The sequence below is a fragment of the Pseudophryne corroboree genome, chromosome 2 (assembly GCF_028390025.1).
Source record: "Pseudophryne corroboree isolate aPseCor3 chromosome 2, aPseCor3.hap2, whole genome shotgun sequence".
Classification (NCBI taxonomy): Eukaryota; Metazoa; Chordata; class Amphibia; order Anura; family Myobatrachidae; genus Pseudophryne; species Pseudophryne corroboree.
In genome coordinates, this window is record NC_086445.1 from 880,269,804 (window position 1) to 880,294,163 (window position 24,360).

General features: G+C 45.4%; 1 protein-coding gene across 2 annotated transcripts in view; it reads left to right on the plus strand.

Annotated features, from left to right (window-relative positions):
- The window catches only part of PIGS (phosphatidylinositol glycan anchor biosynthesis class S), a 72,975-nt gene that overhangs the window by 13,895 nt on the left and 34,720 nt on the right, over positions 1–24,360 (plus strand). For both annotated transcript variants that reach the window (XM_063955980.1, XM_063955979.1), the window contains exons 4-7: positions 1,941–2,030; positions 17,786–17,877; positions 19,753–19,987; positions 20,567–20,709. In XM_063955980.1, the coding sequence (XP_063812050.1) occupies positions 1,941–2,030; positions 17,786–17,877; positions 19,753–19,987; positions 20,567–20,709 (560 nt within the window). The remainder of the gene's footprint in view (positions 1–1,940; positions 2,031–17,785; positions 17,878–19,752; positions 19,988–20,566; positions 20,710–24,360) is intronic.

Here is a 24,360-nt window from a genome sequence, read left to right on the forward strand (position 1 = left end):
AAAGGAGTGCTGCAGAGTCAGCCCCCGTTTGTGCCTCCTGTGGCACCTTGGGATCTCAACGTGGTGTTGAGTTTCTTAAAATCACATTGGTTTGAACCACTAAAAACCGTGGATCTGAAATATCTCACGTGGAAGGTGGTTATGTTATAGGCCTTGGCTTCTGCCAGGCGAGTATCAAAGTTGGCGGCTTTGTCTTGTAAAAGCCCTTATTTGATTTTCCATATGGATAGGGCAGAATTGAGGACTCGTCCCCAGTTTCTCCCAAAGGTGGTGTCAGCGTTTCACCTGAACCAGCCTATTGTGGTGCCTAGGCTACTAGGGACTTGGAGGACTCCAAGTTGCTAGACGTTGTCAGGGCACTGAAAATATATGTTTCCAGAACGGCTAGAGTCAGAAAATCTGACTCGCTGTTTATCCTATATGCACCTAACAAGCTGGGTGCTCCTGCTTCTAAGCAGACTATTGCTAGTTGGATTTGTAGTACAATTCAGCTTGCACATACTGTGGCAGGCCTGCCACAGCCAAAATCTGTCAATGCCCATTCCACAAGGAAGGTGGGCTCATCTTGGGCGGCTGCCCGAGAGGTCTCGGCTTTACAACTTTGCCGAGCAGCTACTTGGTCAGGGGCAAACACGTTTGCAAAATTCTACAAATTTGATACCCTGGCTGAGGAGGACCTGGAGTTCTCTCATTCAGTGCTGCAGAGTCATCCGCACTCTCCCGCCCGTTTGGGAGCTTTGGTATAATCCCCATGGTCCTTACGGAGTTCCCAGCATCCACTAGGACGTTAGAGAAAATAAGAATTTACTCACCGGTAATTCTATTTCTCGTAGTCCGTAGTGGATGCTGGGCGCCCATCCCAAGTGCGGTTTATCTGCAATACTTGTACATAGTTATTGTTAACTAAATCGGGTTATTGTTGAGCCATCTGTTGAGAGGCTCTATTGTTTCATACTGTTAACTGTGTTTCATATCACGAGTTGTACGGTGTGATTGGTGTGGCTGGTATGAGTCTTACCCGGGATTCAAAATCCTTCCTTATTGTGTACGCTCGTCCGGGCACAGTACCTAACTGAGGCTTGGAGGAGGGTCATGGTGGGAGGAGCCAGTGCACACCAGGTAGTCTAAGATCTTTCTAGAGTGCCCAGCCTCCTTCGGAGCCCGCTACTCCCCATGGTCCTTACAGAGTGCCCAGCATCCACTACGGACTACGAGAAATAGAATTACCGGTGAGTAAATTCTTATTTTTTTTATTTTAGTTTTTTTTTATGGACATGGATCCACTCTCCAAGTCTACTAACTCTAAACCTGTGAGTGTGTGTATAGGATTTATTATGATCATAGGAGGCCTAGGTATAAACGTATTCATTCTGCAGCGTGTTTAGGTGACTGGAATGGACGTTTTGTGTTAATACATTTGTGATTACTTAAGAAACATTTATCTGTCTGTTACCTTCAAAGAGTTGATGCTGGTGACAGAATGCTTGCTGGCCCTGTGGTACTGTAGTGCAGTGAGATCTGTAGCTTATTTTGGAAGAGATATAATTTGACTTTATGCAGTGTTCTCCCCATTTCATCCTGTCAAGTTTAGCTAATAATACCATACAGCTAATTAGTGCTCAATGGCTTATTTGTCTTGAATGTGTTGGAGGCTATAATAGGGCTTTCTTGCTTAGTCCAATGTGTGACACTGGAACAATGGGGTATAGAGGTACAAGTAAACACCCAGGTATTTAAAGAAAGTCAGATCTCCTCTCTCTTTATATCCGCCTCAGTTTTCTCAAATGCCACATGAGCTCTTGAAATATTGCTGGCCTTTTCTGTGCTATATTGGCAGTAGATGTTAAAAATAATTATGCTCAACAGAAATGATTCTCTGAAATATTATTATTATTATTATTATTATTATTATTATTTATTATTACATTTGTCCTCTGCAGCTCATACAAGTTTCAATTGCCGATATGAGTTCAAATACAGAAGGACAAGCAATGAGGAGGATGAGGTTCTGTCACTGCAGAGTCTGTCGGGTACGGAGTGTACAGTATGTCATTTACTCTCTGCTGATGCTGTTTCTAGCTGAAAAGATGTAATATCCCCATCTATGCCACAGAACAATAAATCAAAGACTTACGTTTTCTCCTACTGCGGTAATCATTAGAGCTGGCAGGGTCACAGGGTCATGCACTACTATACATATAAGTGTGTGTTAGTGTTTATTATCTTTTATTTTTAAAATGCTGACCTATTACGATGATGGTAACATCACAAATCAGTCATATACAATGACCTGAAACTGGAGGTAAAGCTAGCCCTACCCAAATGAGCTTCCAATAACACTCGTAGCTGCTGGTGTTGAAAGTCTTTGTGTAAGATAGCAGCATTAGTTGCAGCTAGTAATAAAGCGTGTGTGTGTATGTATGTATGTATGTGTGTGTGTGTGTGTGTGTGTGTGTGTATGTATGTATGTGTATATATATATATATATATATATATATATATATATATATATATATATATATATATAGAATCCCAATAGAAGACAGCGGCACTCAAGGCTTTACAAAAATGAAAAACTGTATTCAAAAGTGAATAAACAAGCCGACGTTTCGGGGCTTACCCGCCCCTTTGTCAAGGTGTATAACAATCAAAACGTGAAACAACATACCTTATATGAAGAAGAAGCCCGCCAGTGCTCGTGCGTGGGTCGGAGTCGCGGCTTCCCGCTGTACTTCCGGTCCCTTTGTGATGACATCACTCCGGCTGCGTCTGGTGGTTACCGTGGCAACTCTGACGCTTCTCTGTATGCCGAACGGGTCTGTCAACTGTGAACAAAGTGTAATCTCACCAATTAAAGAACCCACCACCACACTACTTGCATCCAGCGCACATCTCATTATATGTATTTCCAACATTATAACTATCTGATAGTTGAACAAGTGGTATGCTAAATGTAGATCGTGATCTATAGGCAATGTGTTTGTTGTACTAGAGGTTGTCGGGCAGTGGTCCCCTGTTACGTCAGGTGTGTTAATTAATCCAAAATTATATGATGTGCATCTAATGGGTATTGTGTCAAAAAATGTGCCGTGACGTAAGTGTGATGCCCGCTTATGTCAATTAGGCGCAGGCCGGCAGGTCCTACATGGGATATTGCTATTAGATATAGGTGACTACTGTGCGTGTGACTAAATGGAAAGTAACCTTTGCGTCTTCTCAAATATATGACTACAGTATGTGTTGTGCGACTCAAATCATGTGTCTCTGCTGACAAATGCTCGCTGATGAGGGAGACCTATTAAGTGGACGAATATCGCCCCATGTGATCCGTGCATGTTTTCCCTGAGACTGTGCTGACAAATGCTCGCTGATGAGGGAGACTGTAGTACTGAGGAGCCAATGTATGGATCATATATCGTGGCAAGTCTAGAAAAGTGTTGCAAACCAGATGTGTTCCTGTAGTACACAGTAGTTAATGGAATAATGAGAGGTGTATATATATATATATATTGCAGTATAGTTGGCACTCAATGATCTCAACTCAATACCGGGGTGCCCTCCTTCTGATGTGCACAGTCACAGGGTTGGCGAAACTGGGAGACAGATGTCCACTGACCCCATATCACAAAACCAGGCGGCACTCCACGGATTTAGGTATAGAAGAAAATCTTTATGTGAAAAACAACATGGGAGTCCAACGTTTCAACACAGCGGCGGGTGTTTTTTTCAAGGACACATGGTGAAGCAAACAGAGTTAAAACAATTCTTACCTTAAATGCTTTACACAAGCCACTGCTGTCGCACAAGGGGGGTGGGCGGGAGCGCCTCCGGCGGACCCGGCGTCCGGCCGCGTGTGATGACGTGACCGTTGCTAGGCGACCAAGCGAAGCCCAGTCCGGCACATCTCGCGTGAGGAGTCAGTACCGTCGCCAGGCAACCAGACGCGCTCAGTCCAACGCCACTCACGAAAGCGGGTGGAGAGTGCGGAAACAATAAAGTGCAATGTGCATGTGAACAGTGGCAAATATACATGTGACACATGGCTCAATAAGGGAAACAAAATTACGTTTCCAACGTGATGTAGTGAATTAAAAACAGACTGTGTTGCATGCACGGGGAGCATACATGTAATATGCAGGTCCCTGTGATCCTATGTCTGCTCAAGGCCAACATATTCAAATTGGCTCTGTAATACTGTACTATATGCAGACAAAACTAAAGACAAACTTAGGTTGATATAGGATCATAAATAAACACAATCAGCAGCCCTAAATTAGGCTAATTAAACAGATATGGAAACACAGAGTGCACTATGCTGAAAAAGTTAGGCCACTAAGAAGACATTACAAGAAAATGCTCCATGCTACTTTTTCATTAAGTCCGTTAGGAGCTACAGTATTAAGGCGGACAATCCATCGTGTTTCACACTGAGACAATAACTTCTGTCTATCGCCACCTCTATTGGAGATAGGGATGTGATCCACAATTTGGTATTTCAGGCTAGAAAGCGGGTGTTGACAAAGTTTGAAATGCCGGGCTACAGGCTGGTCGTTATCCTTGCCATCAATCGCGGCTTTGATGGCAGAACGATGGAGAGCCATGCGTTCTTTAAAAGTTCTAATGGTCTGTCCGACATACAATAGCCCACAAGGACACATGATGACATAAATGACATATTGTGAGCTACACGTAAGGAAATGATGTATCTTGTATTTCTTGCCCGTTTTAGGGTGTTGAAATAGGGAGCCCGATATGAGATAGTTGCACGTAGTGCATGAAGGACATTTAAAGCAGCCTTTGCGTGTGGACATAGTTACTTTTGGTGAGACGTCTGTATGGACAAGCAAGTCCCGTAAGTTTCGTCCGCGCCTGTAGCTAGGCATCACTGATTTATTATGAAAGCATGGTAGTGCAGTGTCACTTTTAACTATAGGCCAAAGCGCACTCACCGCTCTGGGTATTACTGCGCTGGCAGTGGTATATTCAGTGACCAACGGTATTTTTGTTGAAAGTGTTTCACACGGTTTCGGCTGTAGCAGTGATGTCCGAGATTTTGTCAACATCTCAATTTTCTGTTGATGTAACTTATTGTGTGGATAACCTCTGATTTTAAATTTGTCCACCACCTGTGTCAGTGCCAAATCCAATTCATCGGGATTACTGGTGATCCGTGCCACCCTGGTCATCTGGGACTTTGGTAGTCCTGCTTTCAAGGCCGGCGGATGGAAACTTGCATGCTCCAAAAGGATATTTTGGTCGGTAGATTTATGAAAGACAGCAGTGTGGATATGGCGGTCCTTAATGGAGATGGAAACATCTAAATAATGGATCACTTCTGTACTATACTGGTACGTAAATCGAATTGGCGACTCGGCTAAGTTGATGGATGACAGGAGTTGTTGTAGACTGTCTTCATCGCCTGTCCAAAACAGGATCAAGTCATCAATATACCTCTTGTAAAGGAGGATGTTGCTGCTAATCAAAGGATTCGAGAAGAATAGCTCATGTTCTTTGGCAAACATATACACGTTTGCTAGCGACGGTGCTATGCAAGAACCCATAGCGCAGCCGGTTACTTGTTCATAGTATTTCCCGTTGTGCAAAAAATAATTGCGTTGAAGGGTCAATTTGAGCAAGGTGATGAATAATTCGATGTCCAATGATTGAAAATTGTTATTTTCAAGGAAGGTTTTCATGATGGCCAACCCTTCCGTATGTGGAATCACGGAATATAAGTTCTTAACATCCAATGTGCACATAATCGTGTCAACAGGGAGAACATCTATGGACGTCAAAAGATTCAAGAGATCTGTTGTATCTCTTAAGTATGTTGTTTGACTGGTCACCAAAGGTTGCACCATACGATCCAGGAACTTTGAAATCGAATAATATAAAGAGTCCCTCGCTGATATAATGGGCCTTATCGGTGGGTTTTTAGCGTCCTTGTGGATCTTCGGCAAGGAGTAAATCACCGGTACCTTAGGAAATTTTTGTATTAGACCATTTTTACTTTTTTCGTCAATTTTGCCTTGATTGAATGCTAATGATAGAAGCTTATCCACCTCCAATTTGTACCGGGCGGTCGGATTGCCCTGTAGTCTCCTGTATGTTGTATTGTCAGATAAAAGTTCATCTAGATCTTTGATGTACTGTGTTTTATCCTGTATAATGATGGCACCGCCTTTGTCGGCTGGATGTATTATGATGGTAGGATCCTCAGATAATGTTTTCAAGGCCATTTGTTCGCCCCTGGAAAGATTTGGAAAGATCTTAGGTTGCGCCATCTCATATCTCTCGACAGCGTTGTCCAGTAATCTTGAGAATGACTTGATAGAAGCATTTGTACTCTGCGGGTCAAAGGAGGATGTTGATTTAATGAAAGCAGCCTTATTTGGGCCTTCACTTGGTTGATGCTGAAAAAATTCACGCAATCTCAATGACCTTTCAAAGCGATACTGTTCAGTACGCCATTTGAAGGTGTCGTGTTGGTTGGTAGGTATAAATAACAATCCTCTGTTTAGAAGCCTGATCTCGTCAGATGATAACGTTCTGGATGATAGATTGAAGAAAACATAGATTTAATCTTCAATCTATCATCCAGAACGTTATCATCTGACGTGATCAGGCTTCTAAACAGAGGGTTGTCATTTATACCTACCAACCAACACGACACCTTCAAATGGCGTACTGAACAGTATCGCTTTGAAAGGTCATTGAGATTGCGTGAATTTTTTCAGCATCAACCAAGTGAAGGCCCAAATAAGGCTGCTTTCATTAAATCAACATCCTCCTTTGACCCGCAGAGTACAAATGCTTCTATCAAGTCATTCTCAAGATTACTGGACAACGCTGTCGAGAGATATGAGATGGCGCAACCTAAGATCTTTCCAAATCTTTCCAGGGGCGAACAAATGGCCTTGAAAACATTATCTGAGGATCCTACCATCATAATACGTCCAGCCGACAAAGGCGGTGCCATCATTATACAGGATAAAACACAGTACATCAAAGATCTAGATGAACTTTTATCTGACAATACAACATACAGGAGACTACAGGGCAATCCGACCGCCCGGTACAAATTGGAGGTGGATAAGCTTCTATCATTAGCATTCAATCAAGGCAAAATTGACGAAAAAAGTAAAAATGGTCTAATACAAAAATTTCCTAAGGTACCGGTGATTTACTCCTTGCCGAAGATCCACAAGGACGCTAAAAACCCACCGATAAGGCCCATTATATCAGCGAGGGACTCTTTATATTATTCGATTTCAAAGTTCCTGGATCGTATGGTGCAACCTTTGGTGACCAGTCAAACAACATACTTAAGAGATACAACAGATCTCTTGAATCTTTTGACGTCCATAGATGTTCTCCCTGTTGACACGATTATGTGCACATCGGATGTTAAGAACTTACATTCCGTGATTCCACATACGGAAGGGTTGGCCATCATGAAAACCTTCCTTGAAAATAACAATTTTCAATCATTGGACATCGAATTATTCATCACCTTGCTCAAATTGACCCTTCAACGCAATTATTTTTTGCACAACGGGAAATACTATGAACAAGTAACCGGCTGCGCTATGGGTTCTTGCATAGCACCGTCGCTAGCAAATGTGTATATGTTTGCCAAAGAACATGAGCTATTCTTCTCGAATCCTTTGATTAGCAGCAACATCCTCCTTTACAAGAGGTATATTGATGACTTGATCCTGTTTTGGACAGGCGATGAAGACAGTCTACAACAACTCCTGTCATCCATCAACTTAGCCGAGTCGCCAATTCGATTTACGTACCAGTATAGTACAGAAGTGATCCATTATTTAGATGTTTCCATCTCCATTAAGGACCGCCATATCCACACTGCTGTCTTTCATAAATCTACCGACCGAAATACCCTTTTGGAGCATGCAAGTCTCCATCCGCCGGCCTTGAAAGCAGGACTACCAAAGTCCCAGATGACCAGGGTGGCACGGATCACCAGTAATCCCGATGAATTGGATTTGGCACTGACACAGGTGGTGGACAAATTTAAAATCAGAGGTTATCCACACAATAAGTTACATCAACAGAAAATTGAGATGTTGACAAAATCTCGGACATCACTGCTACAGCCGAAACCGTGTGAAACACTTTCAACAAAAATACCGTTGGTCACTGAATATACCACTGCCAGCGCAGTAATACCCAGAGCGGTGAGTGCGCTTTGGCCTATAGTTAAAAGTGACACTGCACTACCATGCTTTCATAATAAATCAGTGATGCCTAGCTACAGGCGCGGACGAAACTTACGGGACTTGCTTGTCCATACAGACGTCTCACCAAAAGTAACTATGTCCACACGCAAAGGCTGCTTTAAATGTCCTTCATGCACTACGTGCAACTATCTCATATCGGGCTCCCTATTTCAACACCCTAAAACGGGCAAGAAATACAAGATACATCATTTCCTTACGTGTAGCTCACAATATGTCATTTATGTCATCATGTGTCCTTGTGGGCTATTGTATGTCGGACAGACCATTAGAACTTTTAAAGAACGCATGGCTCCCCATCGTTCTGCCATCAAAGCCGCGATTGATGGCAAGGATAACGACCAGCCTGTAGCCCGGCATTTCAAACTTTGTCAACACCCGCTTTCTAGCCTGAAATACCAAATTGTGGATCACATCCCTATCTCCAATAGAGGTGGCGATAGACAGAAGTTATTGTCTCAGTGTGAAACACGATGGATTGTCCGCCTTAATACTGTAGCTCCTAACGGACTTAATGAAAAAGTAGCACGGAGCATTTTCTTGTAATGTCTTCTTAGTGGCCTAACTTTTTCAGCATAGTGCACTCTGTGTTTCCATATCTGTTTAATTAGCCTAATTTAGGGCTGCTGATTGTGTTTATTTATGATCCTATATCAACCTAAGTTTGTCTTTAGTTTTGTCTGCATATAGTACAGTATTACAGAGCCAATTTGAATGTTTATGTTGGCCTTGAGCAGACATAGGATCACAGGGACCTGCATATTACATGTATGCTCCCCGTGCATGCAACACACAGTCTGTTTTTAATTCACTACATCACGTTGGAAACGTAATTTTGTTTCCCTTAATGAGCCATGTGTCACATGTCTATTTGCCACTGTTCACATGCGCATTGCACTTTATTGTTTCCGCACTCTCCAACCGCTTTCGTGAGTGGCGCTGGACTGAGCGCGTCTGGTTGCCTGGCGATGGTACTGACTCCTCACGCGAGATGTGCCGGACTGGGCTTCGCTTGGTTCGCCTAGCAACGGTCACGTCATCACACGCGGCCGGACGCCGGAGGCGCTCCCGCCCACCGCCCTCGTGCGACAGCAGTGGCTTGTGTAAAGCATTTAAGGTAAGAATTGTTTTAACTCTGTTTGCTTCACCATGTGTCCTTGAAAAAAAAAACACCCGCCGCGGTGTTGAAACGTTGGACTCCCATGTTGTTTTTCACATAAAGATTTTCTTCTATACCTAAATCCGTGGAGTGCCGCCTGGTTTTGTGATATGGGGTCAGTGGACATCTGTCTCCCAGTTTCGCCAACCCTGTGACTATCTATCTATATATATATATATATATTCAAACGCACTTTATTTACAGTGTTAACATCAACATGTTTCGAGGCCTCTTCCTCAGGACTCACGACAAACAAATAACAAACACACAAAAAGACATTTAAATACCTGATAGCCCTCCTGTTCTCCCGCCGCCGAGTGTCCACGGGTGCCTCACTTCCGGGTAGACGCAAGCGGATGTTGCCAAGCAACCTCCTGCTTGCGTTCCAGCATGAGGAAACCAACCCTTACATCATCGAACGGCGCTGTCAGTGGACAGGGCTGGGGGAGAACAGACAAATAAAACCACATTACAACATATGCCTAAAAACAGCGTTCTTAGTCTTCATATAGGGCTATATCACATACTACTTTCATATCAGTATATGAACCATAGCCACATCGATTACCGCCCCGCTTACTCCAGAAGTGCCTAGACGTGCAGTACCCCATCCGTTAAGATATACAGCTCATCACCCTGTAAATAATTACTCATTACAAGGACTATACGCCCCTGTATCTAATTACAAAAGACTATTCCAGTTAATTTTATCGTTTAATCCTTTTAGGGTAATAGTGTCAAGGCGAACAATCCCCATCGTACGCCAACGTCTATATGTTTGAGCAAGAAGAAAAATTGCTCCTGAATCATCCGATGGCATCTGGGTGTATTAAATTATATACCAGATACATCGATGATATTTTCTTGTTGTGGTCGGGTAGTGTGGAACGGTTTACGGCTGTAATGGAAGAGATTAATGGTAGTACTTCTGCTATTAAATTTACCTATGTGTGCAGTGAAGTGCAGGCACATTTTTTAGATGTACAGGTGACGATCCAGGAGGGTATTATTGAAACAGAAGTATTTAACAAAGATGTGGATAGAAATACTTTTCTTCTGGCATCTAGCCATCATCCATTACCACTCAAGCATGGTTTGCCTCTATCCCAAATGATGCGGGTGGCCCGAATAACTAGTGACACAGTAAAAGCTTCTGCCACCATTGATGATTTGATAACTAAATTTACGATCAGAGGATACGACCCTAAGATGTTGTTGGCTAATAAACAACAAGTATTGAGTATGCCGCAATCACGATTGATGCAACCCCGTAGTAGTAGGCCTTGTAAAGTTCTACCATGGGCCAGCAGTTTCTCTACAACTAGTCCGGTAATTAAACATGCCACAAAGGCCCTCTGGCCGATTGTGGCTACAGATAGGGATTTGCCATGTTCAGGGATCTACGCCCTCTTGCAGCATTCAGGAGAGGGCTATCAGGTATTTAAATGTCTTTTTGTGTGTTTGTTATTTGTTTGTCGGTGAGTCCTGAGGAAGAGGCTGCGGCCTCGAAACATGTTGATGTTAACACCATAAATAAAGTACGTTTGAGACGAGTCCCTTGGAGTGCCGCGTTATCGTTGGAGGAGTATGTGTACCTGCACGTGGGCACCGGGACCAGGTGTATAGAAGCGTGGAGTGCCGGCTGAATTGGAAAGATATATATAAAATTAGTGTGTGTGTTATTTATGTATGCATATTCTTACCTTGAATATATTACTGCAATGTTTCTAGATGTTGTATTCAGCACTTGCCACAAGAGGGCGTCACCGTTAGACACTGCAGACTTACTGTATTTGTCTGCCTTGTAACTCCTGGTATATAGTAATGGAAGTTTCTCTATCGTCCTAGTGGATGCTGGGGTTCCTGAAAGGACCATGGGGAATAGCGGCTCCGCAGGAGACAGGGCACAAAAAGTAAAGCTTTAGGATCAGGTGGTGTGCACTGGCTCCTCCCCCTATGACCCTCCTCCAAGCCAGTTAGATTTTGTGCCCGGCCGAGAAGGGTGCAATCTAGGTGGCTCTCCTAAAGAGCTGCTTAGGAAAGTTTAGCTTAGGTTTTTTATTTTACAGTGAGTCCTGCTGGCAACAGGATCACTGCAACGAGGGACTTAGGGGAGAAGAAGTGAACTCACCTGCGTGCAGGATGGATTGGCTTCTTGGCTACTGGACATCAGCTCCAGAGGGACGATCACAGGTACAGCCTGGATGGTCACCGGAGCCTTGCCGCCGGCCCCCTTGCAGATGCTGAAGTAAGAAGAGGTCCAGAATCGGCGGCAGAAGACTCCTCAGTCTTCTAAAGGTAGCGCACAGCACTGCAGCTGTGCGCCATTTTCCTCTCAGCACACTTCACACGGCAGTCACTGAGGGTGCAGGGCGCTGGGAGGGGGGCGCCCTGGGAGGCAAATGAATACCTATTTTGGCTAAAAATACCTCACATATAGCCTCCGGAGGCTATATGGAGATATTTAACCCCTGCCAGAATCCGTTAAGAGCGGGAGACGAGGCCGCCCGAAAAAGGGGCGGGGCCTATCTCCTCAGCACACAGCGCCATTTTCCCTCACAGAAAGGCTGGAGGGAAGGCTCCCAGGCTCTCCCCTGCACTGCACTACAGAAACAGGGTTAAAACAGAGAGGGGGGGCACTAATTTGGCGATATGCTTATATATATATTAAGATGCTATAAGGGAAAACACTTATATAAGGTTGTCCCTATATAATTATAGCGTTTTTGGTGTGTGCTGGCAAACTCTCCCTCTGTCTCTCCAAAGGGCTAGTGGGTCCTGTCCTCTATCAGAGCATTCCCTGTGTGTGTGCTGTGTGTCGGTACGTGTGTGTCGACAGGTAGGAGGACGATGTTGGTGAGGAGGCGGAGCAATTGCCTGTAATGGTGATGTCACTCTCTAGGGAGTCGACACCGGAATGGATGGCTTATTTAGGAAATTACGTGATAATGTCAACACGCTGCAAGGTCGGTTGACGACATGAGACGGCCGACAAACAATTAGTACGGTCCAGACGTCTCAAAAACACCGTCAAGGGTTTTTAAAACGCCCGTTTACTTTAGTCGGTCGACACAGACACAGACAGGGACACTGAATCCAGTGTCGACGGTGAATAAACAAACGTATTCCTTATTAGGGCCACACGTTAAAGGCAATGAAGGAGGTGTTACGTATTTCTGATACTACAAGTACCACAAAAGAGGGTATTATGTGGGATGTGAAAAAACTACCATAGTTTTTCCTGAATCAGATAAATTAAATAAAGTGTGTGATGATGCGTGGGTTCCCCCCGATAGAAAATTATGGGCGGTATACCCTTTCCCGCCAGAAGTTAGGGCGCGTTGGGAAACACCCCTTAAGGTGGATAAGGCGCTCACACGCTTATCAAAACAAGTGGCGGTACCGTCTATAGATAGGGCCGTCCTCAAGGACCAGCTGACAAGGCTGGAAAATATAATAAAAAGTATATACACACATACTGGTGTTATACTGCGGCCAGCGATCGCCTCAGCCTGGATGTGCAGAGCTAGGGTGGCTTGGTCGGATTCCCTGACTAAAAATATTGATACCCTTGACAGGGACAGTATTTTATTGACTATAGAGCATTTCTATATATGCGAGATGCACAGAGGGATATTTGCACTCTGGCATCATGAATAAACGCGATGTCCATAACTGCCAGAAGATGTTATGGACACGACAGTGGTCAGGTGATGCAGATTCCAAACGGCACAGTATGGCCGTATAAAGGAAGAGGACTTGTTTGGGGTCGGTCCATCGGACCTGGTGGTCACGGCAACTGCTGGAAAATCCACCGTTTTTTACCCTAAGTCACATCTCTGCAGAAAAAGACACCGTCTTTTCAGCCTCAGTCCTCTCGTCCCTATAAGATCATATCTGCCCAGGGATAGAGGAAAGGGAAGAAGAATGCAACAGGCAGCCTATTCCCAGGAACAGAAGCGTTCCACCGCGTCTGACAAGTTCTCAGCATGGCGCTGAGACCGTACAGGACCCCTGGATCCTACATGTAGTATCCCGGGGGTACAGATGGGAATGTCGAGACGTTTCCCCTTCGCAGGCTCCTGAAGTCTGCTTTACCAAGTCTCCCTCCGACAAGGAGGTAGTATGGGAAAAAATTCACAAGCTGTGTTCCCAGCAGGTGACAATTAAATTACCCCTCCTACTACAGAAAAGGGGTATTATTCCACACTATATTGTGGTACTGAAGCCAGAAGGCTAGGTGAGACTTATTCAAAAAAAAATTTTTTAGAACACTTACAAAGGTTCAAATTAAGATGAAGTCACTCAGAGCAGTGATAACGAACCAGGAAGAAGGGGACTATATAGTGTCCCGGGACATCAGGGATGCTTACCTCTATGTCCAAAATTTGCCCTTCTCACTAAGGGTACCTCAGGTTCGTGGTGCAGAACTGTCACTATCAGTTTCAGACGCTGCCGTTTGGATTGTCCACGGCACCCCGGGGTCTTTACCAAGGTAATGGCCGAATTGATGTTTCTTCTTCGAAGAAAAGGCGTCTTAATTATCCCTTACTTGGACGATCTCCTGATAGGGGCATAGTCCAGGGAACAGTTGGAGGTCGGAGTAGCACTATCTCGGATACTGCTACAATCAGCACGGGTGGATTCTAAATATTCCAAAATCGCAGCTGATCCCGACGACACGTCTGCTGTGCCTAGGGATGATTCTGGACACAGTCCAGAAAAAGGTGTTTCTCCCGGAAGAGAAAGCCAGGGAGTTATCCGAGCAAGTCAGGAACCTCCTAAAAACAGTGCATCATTGCACAAGGGTCCTGGTAATAATGGTGGCTTCCTACGAAGCAATTCCATTCGGCAGATTTCACGTAAGAACTTTTCAGTGGGATCTGCTGGACAAATGGTCCGGATCGCATCTTCAGATGCATCAGCGGATAACCCAATATCCAAGGACAAGGGTGTCTCTCCTGTGGTGGTTATAGAGTGCTCATCTTCTAGAGGGCCGCAGATTCGGCATTCAGGATTGGATGCTGGTAACCACGGAGCCCAGCCTGAGAGGCTGGGGAGCAGTCACACAAGGGAAAAATTTCCAGGGAGTGTGATCAAGTATGGAGACTTTTCTCCACATAAATATACTGGAGCTAAGGGTAAATTTATAATGCTCTAAGCTTAGCAAGACCTCTGCTTCAAGGTCAGCCGGTATTGATCCAGTGGGAAAAACATCACGGCAGTCGCCCACGTAAACAGACAGGGCGACACAAGAAGCAGGAGGGCAATGGCAGAAACTGCAAGGACTTTTCGCTGGGCGGAAAATCATGTGATAACACTGTCAGCAGTTTTTCATCCCGGGAATGGAAACTGGGAAGCAGACTTCCTCAGCACGACCTCCACCCGGGAGAGTGGAAACTTCATTGAGAAGTTTTTTCCACATGATTGTAAACCGTTGGGAAATACCAAAGGTGGACATGATGGCGTCCCGTCTGAACAAAAAACGGGACAGGTATTGCGCCAGGTCAAGGGACCCTCAGGCAATAGATGTGGACGTTCTGGTAACACCGTGGGTGTACCAGTCGGTGTATGTGTTCCCTCCTCTGCTTCTCATACCTAAGGTGCTGAGAATTATAAGACGTAGAGGAGTAAGAACTATACTCATGGCTCCGGATTGGCCAAGAAGGACTTGGTACCCGGAACTTCAAGAGATGCTTACAGAGGTCTTATGGCCTCTGCCGCTAAGAAGGGACTTGCTTCAGCAAGTACCATGTCTGTTCCAAGACTTACCGCAGCTGCGTTTGTCGGCATGGCGATGGAAAGCCGGATCCTAAGGGAAAAAAGGCATTCCGGAAGAGGTCATTCCTACCCTGGTCAAAGCCAGAAAGGAGGTGACCGCACAACATTATCACCACGTGTGGCGAAAATTTGTTGCGTGGTGTGAGGCCAGGAAGGCCCCACAAAGAAATTTCAACTCGGTCGTTTCCTGCATTTCCTGCAAACAGGAGTGTCTATGGGCCTCAAATTGGGGTCCATTAAGGTTCAAATTCGGCCCTGTAAATTTTCTTCCAGAAAGAATTGGCTTCAGTTCCTGAAGTCCAGAAGTTTGTCAAGGGAGTATTGCATATACAAACCCCTTTTTTGTGCCTCCAGTGGCACTGTGGGATCTCAACGTAGTTCTGGGATTTCTCAAATCACATTGGTTTAAAACCAGTCAAATATGTGGATTTGCAGCATCTCACATAAAAAGTGACCATGCTCTTGGCCCTGGCCTGGACCAGGCGAGTGTCAAATTGGTGGTTTTTTCTCAAAAAAGCCCATATCTGTTTGTCCATTCGGACAGGGCAGAGCTGCGGACTCGTCCCCAGTTCTCTCCCTAAGGTGGTGTCAGTGTTTCACCTGAACCAGCTTATTGTGGTGCCTTGCACCTACTAGGGACTTGGAGGACTCCAAGTTGCTAGAAGTTGTCAGGGCCCTGAAAATATATTCCAGGACGGCTGGAGTCAGAAAATCTGACTCGCTGTTTATACTGTATGCACCCAACAAGTTGGGTGCGCCTGCTTCTAAGCAGTCGATTGCTCGTTGGATTTGTAACACAATTCAACTTGCACATTCTGAGGCAGGCCTGCCACAGTCTAAATCGGTTAAGGCCCATTCCACAAGGAAGGTGGGCTCATCTTGGGCGGCTGCCCGAGAGGTCTCGGCATTACAACTCTGCCGAGCAGCTACGTGGTCAGGGGAGAACACGTTTGTAAAATTCTACAAATTTGATATCCTGGCAAAAGAGGACCTGGAGTTCTCTCATTCGGTGCTGCAGAGTCATCCGCACTCTCCCGCCCGTTTGGGAGCTTTGGTATAATCCCCATGGTCCTTTCAGGAACCCCAGCATCCACTAGGACGATAGAGAAAATAAGAATTTACTTACCGATAATTCTATTTCTCGGAGTCCGTAGTGGATGCTGGGCGCCCATCCCAAGTGCGGATTATCTGCAATACTTGTACATAGTTACAAAAATCGGGTTATTATTGTTGTGAGCCATCTTTTCAGAGGCTCCGCTGTTATCATACTGTTAACTGGGTTTAGATCACAAGTTGTACGGTGTGATTGGTGTGGCTGGTATGAGTCTTACCCGGGATTCAAAATTCCTCCCTTATTGTGTACGCTCGTCCGGGCACAGTACCTAACTGGCTTGGAGGAGGGTCATAGGGGGAGGAGCCAGTGCACACCACCTGATCCTAAAGCTTTACTTTTTGTGCCCTGTCTCCTGCGGAGCCGCTATTCCCCATGGTCCTTTCAGGAACCCCAGCATCCACTACGGACTCCGAGAAATAGAATTATCGGTAAGTAAATTCTTATTTTTAACATTCTATACTAAACACTTAACCTGTACATTAAAAGGTGCCTGTAGATATTAGTCTATACGGGTTGAGAATCCGTTATCTAAAGTGCTTGGGACCATAAGCATTTTGGATAATGGATTATACTGTATTTCAGAATGTTTTTATATTTCAATGCGTTATTTTGAGGATGAAACCGAGGTGTGAAAAGAGAATGCATTTATGTTGTATATAGACCTCAAAAACCTAAAATACGCACAAATATATTGTATTTGTGCATCAAACAAGGTTTCAAAACATGAAAATATGCAACAAAGTTTGTGTACTATCTCATGTACTGAATTTATATGCTACTGATATGACCTAATGCCCCCAGTATAGCGCCTGATACACACAATGCCTTCCAGTATATAGTGCCTGATACACATAATGCCCCTCAGTATAACGCCTGTTACACACAATGCCCCCCAGTATAGCACCTGATACAAAAAATGCCCCCCAGTATAGTGCCCGATACACATAATGCTCCTCAGTATAGTGCCTGATACACACAATGCCCCCAGTATAGTGTCCGATACACATAATGCCAGCATTGCACACCCATCTCCTGTGCAGCATGTCCCAAAGATCTTGCCTTACATGAACAGGATGATTCCACAGGCTGAGGCTGTCAGGGCTCTGGGTGTCGCGACTCCTCGCTGGCTGCTTCCACCACCACTGGCTCCTCACATCACGGGTGCAATGCATTATTGGGACCGGGGATGGCGGGCAGGAGTGTGCAGTATCAATTAAAAAATAAATCTACCTACCGAAAACTATGGTTTTCAGAATAATTCGGATAAGGGATACTCTACCTGTATTTTTAAAATAAAGAGATTTGTCTTATATGTACCCATCAGTTATTTTATTAGTCCATCACATGTTCTGTGAGTATTCAAAATATAATTATCGGTTAAAAGCATTTTAGTGGGTGTGTTCCAATGTAGAAATGGGATCTCTCAGTAATACCCAATAAATGTTCTATTTACACTTTCATGTTTTACAGAAGTGGATAAAGCTCTTCACCAGCTGAACAAAGGCTCACAGGGGTCTCTCTCACTGTATATTATACCAGAAGCTACACACCTTTTCCCCCAGGTATTATGGCTCCGTCACTTTGTAATGTTATTCTCTACACACTACAGGAATGGCTGTATAAACTCCCAAATTGGATGTTGGTGACCCTTGCTACACTATAAAGTGTGTTATGTCAGCCATAAGTGCATTATTTTAATGATCTATTCCAGCGGTTCTCAAATTGTGAGTCCCGACCCCAAAGTGAGCTGCGACCATCTCAGCATGGGGTTGCTACTAGATGTTGCTGACCATCAGGCTGATGACTCCTCTGATCTCTCAACCAGTGATCCAAGGAGTCTGAAAATCAGTTGTTATTTCTGACTCCTCGGATCACTGGCTTACAGTGTGGGAACAGTGGAAGACTTACTAATTAAACATCCACTGCCTCTTCCTAGTCACCCTCTGCCACCCACTGCCTCCCTCTTCCATGCCCCAGGCAACCCCTGCCATCCTCCATTACCCACTTCCTCCCTTCACTCTCTGCCATCCTGTTACCCACTGCAATCCACTGTCACCTTCTACCTTTCCCCTGTACTCCACTGCCATCCTCAGTAAGAACTGAAGTGATCGCATTAGCAGTCATTTCACTTCTGTTTTGTGTCTCCGCAATGCTACTGTGCATGCAGTGTCAGACCGGGGCTAGAATGGCCCATCGGGAGAATGCAGTGATAGGGGCCCATGCTTAGGGGATTGGACCAGTTACCACAGGGCGAGACCAGCTCCATAGGGACTTGGGCAGCCATTAGAAACCATGCAATGGACATTGGAACAATGTGTAATGTGAGTGAACTCTCTGGAACCTGACATTAGATAATCTATAAATTTAGATTTCAGTTTGAACACACCCCACCCAAATCTAACTCTCTCTGCACATGTTATATCTGCCCCCCCCCCCCCCCCCTGCAGTGCACATGGTTTTGCCCAACTGCTAACAAATCTGCTGCTGCGATCAACTCTGAATTAGGCCCATAGTCTCCCACTGTGCACCCTGTATCGGAAATGTAGGGCTAGGTCAGAGTTGCAGGAAAGTTGGTAGCAATTACTCTTGTGTTGCCTGAATGAGACTAAATGTGGATATTATCCCATATGCTTAGTTGTATGTATCTATGTCCTGCACTGCACCTATAAATATACTTGCCTTCATAGCAGTCATCACAGTCTGTGCTTGCTTGCACCAGCCATATCCTTGTTGCAAGAGAACAGACTGTGTGAAATCGGAGATGAACTCTGCATATTTGAATTCCTTCCACACACCCTCATGAACTGTGTGAGGGCCCGTGCCCAGCACCATAGAGTTTAGTTTTGAACACTATATGCATTTCTGTTGCCATGCCATTAACAAAGTGCTCAGCAATGGCAGCAGGCTTCGCAGAGAGTGGATAACCTACAAATCCAATAGGGTAGGTTCTGCGAATGTGCATGGTATTGTTCACAGCCGCAGCATAAGTTATGTGTTAGGCTGACCAGTATCTAAATACGTTGCGAATCACAACTGATGGTCGTGCTGGTGATCGGAGGCCTACAGACTTCTTCTGCTGAATTTAATTTTACAGAACTGCACACCCGCTTCCATACAGCTGTGTAGTTCCATACAAACATGAATTAGGCCCCAGGTGCTTCTGAATCTGTCTTTTCCATTCCATTTTTGAAATACAGGCACTTGGAAGTAAATGCCAGTAGAAAAATGAGGAGGCATAGTAAAACCACTCTGCATACTATATATAGCTGTCCACCACAGCTGTGAAATATATGGGCATACACCTGTGGCAAATTGTCATGATTTTGTTTATTTTGGTGCCGTTTATGTTTTGTGGTCCTATAATTCCTGGTCAATAGGTGCACTTTATTTGAAAAATTAATTGAAAAATTAATCAAGCATTATATTGCTCTTTTCAGGGGGTCAATGTCTACATTGGGAAGCACAGAAGAGTCTTTGTTAAGCTCTCTTTGGATTCATCACTTAATACTGAAGACATCCGCCGTACCCTGTATAGTAAAGTGGAGCGTGTTATTCAAACCATGTCATTTACAGAACAAGCTGTCATATCGGCACTGTCTGATAGGATCTCCAGTCACAGATTCAATAAAGATGACTTTGAGAACAGCAGGAGAGCATTCAAGTCCAGCCCAGGTACAGACACAGATCATTAACAGTCGTTATGTGTTTTGTTTTCTCTGTTTACTGCTGTATTTTATTGTCTCTAATATGCTCAGGTAATCAGGTTAGATGTAATATTCCTATAGTCCAGGCCTGGCCAACCTGTGACTCTCCAGCTGTTGTTTACCTACAAGTCCCAGCATGCCCTTCCACAGTTTTGCTATTAGGGAATGCTAAAACTGTGGCTGGGCATGCTGGGATATGTAGTTTGACAACAGCTGGAGAGCCACAGATTGGCTCGGCCTGCTATGTTCAATAAGAAGTTGTCCAAATAAGTGGGGGAAATAGTGTTTTCTCACTCAGTTGATATTCATGCTATGTCATAGGAACTGACCACAAGGATAGGAAGGAGTTACAAGTCCAACATTATCTCTACAAAGTGCATATGTAATTGTCCTTTCATCACTGTAAATGGTGTCATGAATACCTGTGTGTGATGAAAGAGCAGAACAGGTTTGTGATGAAGAGGGAATCCGTAACCAGCCATATGCTGTCACTACCGATTGACTAGCTCTAGGGTGAATCTAAAGAACTTCTTTATTTTCTCTTCAGGCTATGAGATCACCTTTACCTTGCTAAACCCAGATCCAAAATCCCATTACCTGAACTGGAACATTAGTTTTTCCTCGGAGCAGTACATCCAGCCATTCCTGGACAAGCTGCACCCAGTGGCTAACTTCTCTGTGGACTCCCAGGTTTGTGACTTGTTTTGTGAGAGAGGTCCTAACCATAGGTGACATTGTGCACAACTGTACGTTACTGGCTCTCTGCTGATCTGTAACAAAGTAATGTATGCTCAGCTCGGTGTTACTGCTTACAGTACATTTATTCCTTCAAAGTTAAGGCCATAAACATTTGGCGAGCACTCTACTCATTTATCTAGGAAATAATAAGAATTTACTTACCGATAATTCTATTTCTCGTAGTCCGTAGTGGATGCTGGGGACTCCGTCAGGACCATGGGGAATAGCGGCTCCGCAGGAGACAGGGCACAAAAATAAAGCTTTAGGATTAGGTGGTGTGTACTGGCTCCTCCCCCTATGACCCTCCTCCAAGCCTCAGTTAGGATACTGTGCCCGGACGAGCGTACACAATAAGGAAGGATATTGAATCCCGGGTAAGACTCATACCAGCCACACCAATCACACCGTATAACTTGTGATCTGAACCCAGTTAACAGTATGACAAACGTAGGAGCCTCTGAACAGACGGCTCACAACAATAACAACCCGAATTTGTTTGTAACAATAACTATGTACAAGTATTGCAGACAATCCGCACTTGGGATGGGCGCCCAGCATCCACTACGGACTACGAGAAATAGAATTATCGGTAAGTAAATTCTTATTTTCTCTAACGTCCTAAGTGGATGCTGGGGACTCCGTCAGGACCATGGGGATTATACCAAAGCTCCCAAACGGGCGGGAGAGTGCGGATGACTCTGCAGCACCGAATGAGAGAACTCAAGGTCCTCCTCAGCCAGGGTATCAAATTTGTAGAATTTTGCAAACGTGTTTGCCCCTGACCAAGTAGCAGCTCGGCAGAGTTGTAATGCCGAGACCCCCCGGGCAGCCGCCCAGGATGAGCCCACTTTCCTTGTGGAATGGGCCTTGACAGATTTAGGTTGTGGCAAGCCTGCCACAGAATGTGCAAGTTGAATTGTGCTACAAATCCAACGAGCAATCGTCTGCTCAGTGCTTAGAAGCAGGAGCACCCATCTTGTTTGGTGCATACAATATAAACAGTGAGTCAGACTTTCTGACTCCCGCCGTTCTTGAAATATATATTTTCAATGCCCGGACCACGTCCAACAACTTGGAATCCTCCAAATCGTTAGTAGCCGCAGGCACCACAATAGGCTGGTTCAGGTGAAACGCTGACACCACCTTAGGCAGAAAATGAGGACGCGTCCGCAGTTCTGCCCTGTCCGTATGGAAAATCAGATATGGGCTCTTATATGATAAAGCCGCCAATTCTGATACTCTCCTGGCTGAAGCCAGGGCCAGTAGCATGGTTACTTTCCATGTAAGATACTTCAACTCCACCGATTTGAGCGGCTCAAACCAATGGGATTTGAGAAAATCCAAGACTACATTAAGATCCCACGGTGCCACTGGGGGCACAACCGGGGGCTGTATATGTAGTACTCCTTTTACAAAAGTCTGGACTTCAGGAACTGAAGCCAATTCTTTCTGGAAGAAAATCGACAGGGCCGAAATTTGAACCTTAATGGACCCCAATTTGAGGCCCATAGACAATCCTGTTTGCAGGAAATGTAGGAATCGACCCAGTTGAAATTCCTCCGTGGGGGCCTTCCTGGCCTCACACCACGCAACATATTTTCTCCAAATGCGGTGATAATGTTGTGCAGTCACCTCCTTCCTGGCTTTTACCAGTGTAGGAATGACCTCTTCCGGAATGCCTTTTTCCCTTAGAATTCGGCGTTCAACCGCCATGCCGTCAAACGCAGCCGCGGTAAGTCTTGGAATAGACACGGTCCCTGCTGAAGCAGGTCCCGTCTTAGAGGTAGAGGCCACGGATCCTCCGTGAGCATCTCTTGAAGTTCCGGGTACCAAGTTCTTCTTGGCCAATCCGGAGCCACTAGTATCGTTCTTACTCCCTTTTGCCGTATAATTCTCAGTACTTTTGGTATGAGAGGCAGAGGAGGGAACACATACACTGACTGGAACACCCACGGTGTTACCAGAGCGTCCACAGCTATTGCCTGAGGGTCTCTTGACCTGGCGCAATACCTGTCCAGTTTTTTGTTGAGGCGGGACGCCATCATATCCACCATTGGTTTTTCCCAACGGTTCACAATCATGTGGAAGACTTCTGGATGAAGTCCCCACTCTCCCGGGTGTAGATCGTGTCTGCTGAGGAAGTCTGCTTCCCAGTTGTCCACTCCCGGAATGAATACTGCTGACAGTGCTATTACATGATCTTCCGCCCAGCGAAGAATCCTTGCAGCTTCTGCCATTGCTGTCCTGCTTCTTGTGCCGCCCTGTCTGTTTACGTGGGCGACTGCCGTGATGTTGTCCGACTGGATCAACACCGGCTGACCCTGAAGCAGGGGTTTTGCCAGACTTAGAGCATTGTAAATCGCTCTTAGCTCCAGTATATTTATGTGAAGAGACATCTCCAGGCTTGACCATACTCCCTGGAAGTTTCTTCCCTGTGTGACCGCTCCCCAGCCTCTCAGACTGGCATCCGTGGTCACCAGGACCCAGTCCTGTATGCCGAATCTGCGGCCCTCTAACAGATGAGCACTCTGCAACCACCACAGAAGAGACACCCTTGTCCGTGGCGATAAGGTTATCCGCTGATGCATCTGCAGATGCGATCCGGACCATTTGTCCAGCAGATCCCACTGAAAAGTTCGTGCGTGGAATCTGCCGAATGGAATCGCTTCGTAAGAAGCCACCATCTTTCCCAGGACTCTTGTGCATTGATGCACAGACACTGTCCCTGGTTTTAGGAGGTTCCTGACAAGTTCGGATAACTCCCTGGCTTTCTCCTCCGGAAGAAACACCTTTTTCTGAACCGTGTCCAGAATCATTCCCAGGAACAGCAGACGTGTCGTCGGGGTCAACTGAGATTTTGGAAAATTCAGAATCCACCCGTGTTGTTGCAGCACTAGTTGGGTTAGTGCTACTCCGTCCTCCAGCTGTTCTCTGGACCTTGCCCTTATCAGGAGATCGTCCAAGTAAGGGATAATTAATACGCCTCTTCTTCGCAGAAGAATCATCATTTCGGCCATTACCTTGGTAAAGACCCGAGGTGCCGTGGACAATCCAAACGGCAGCGTCTGAAACTGATAATGACAGTTTTGCACCACGAACCTGAGGTACCCTTGATGTGAAGGGCAAATTGGGACATGCAGGTAAGCATCCTTTATGTCCAGGGACACCATAAAGTCCCCTTCTTCCAGATTCGCTATCACTGCTCTGAGTGACTCCATCTTGAACTTGAATTTTTGTATGTACAGGTTCAAAGATTTCAGATTTAGAATAGGTCTTACCGAGCCGTCCGGCTTCGGTACCACAAATAGCGTGGAGTAATACCCCTTTCCCTGTTGTAGGAGGGGTACCTTGACTATCACCTGCTGAGAAAACAGCTTGTGAATGGCTTCCAATACCGTCGCCCTGTCTGAGGGAGACGTTGGCAAAGCAGACTTTAGGAACCGGCGAGGGGGAGACTTCTCGAATTCCAACCTGTAACCCTGAGATACTACCTGCAGAATCCAGGGGTCCACCTGTGAGCAAGCCCACTGTGCGCTGAAATTCTTGAGTCGACCCCCCACCGCTCCTGAGTCCGCTTGTAAGGCCCCAGCGTCATGCTGAGGG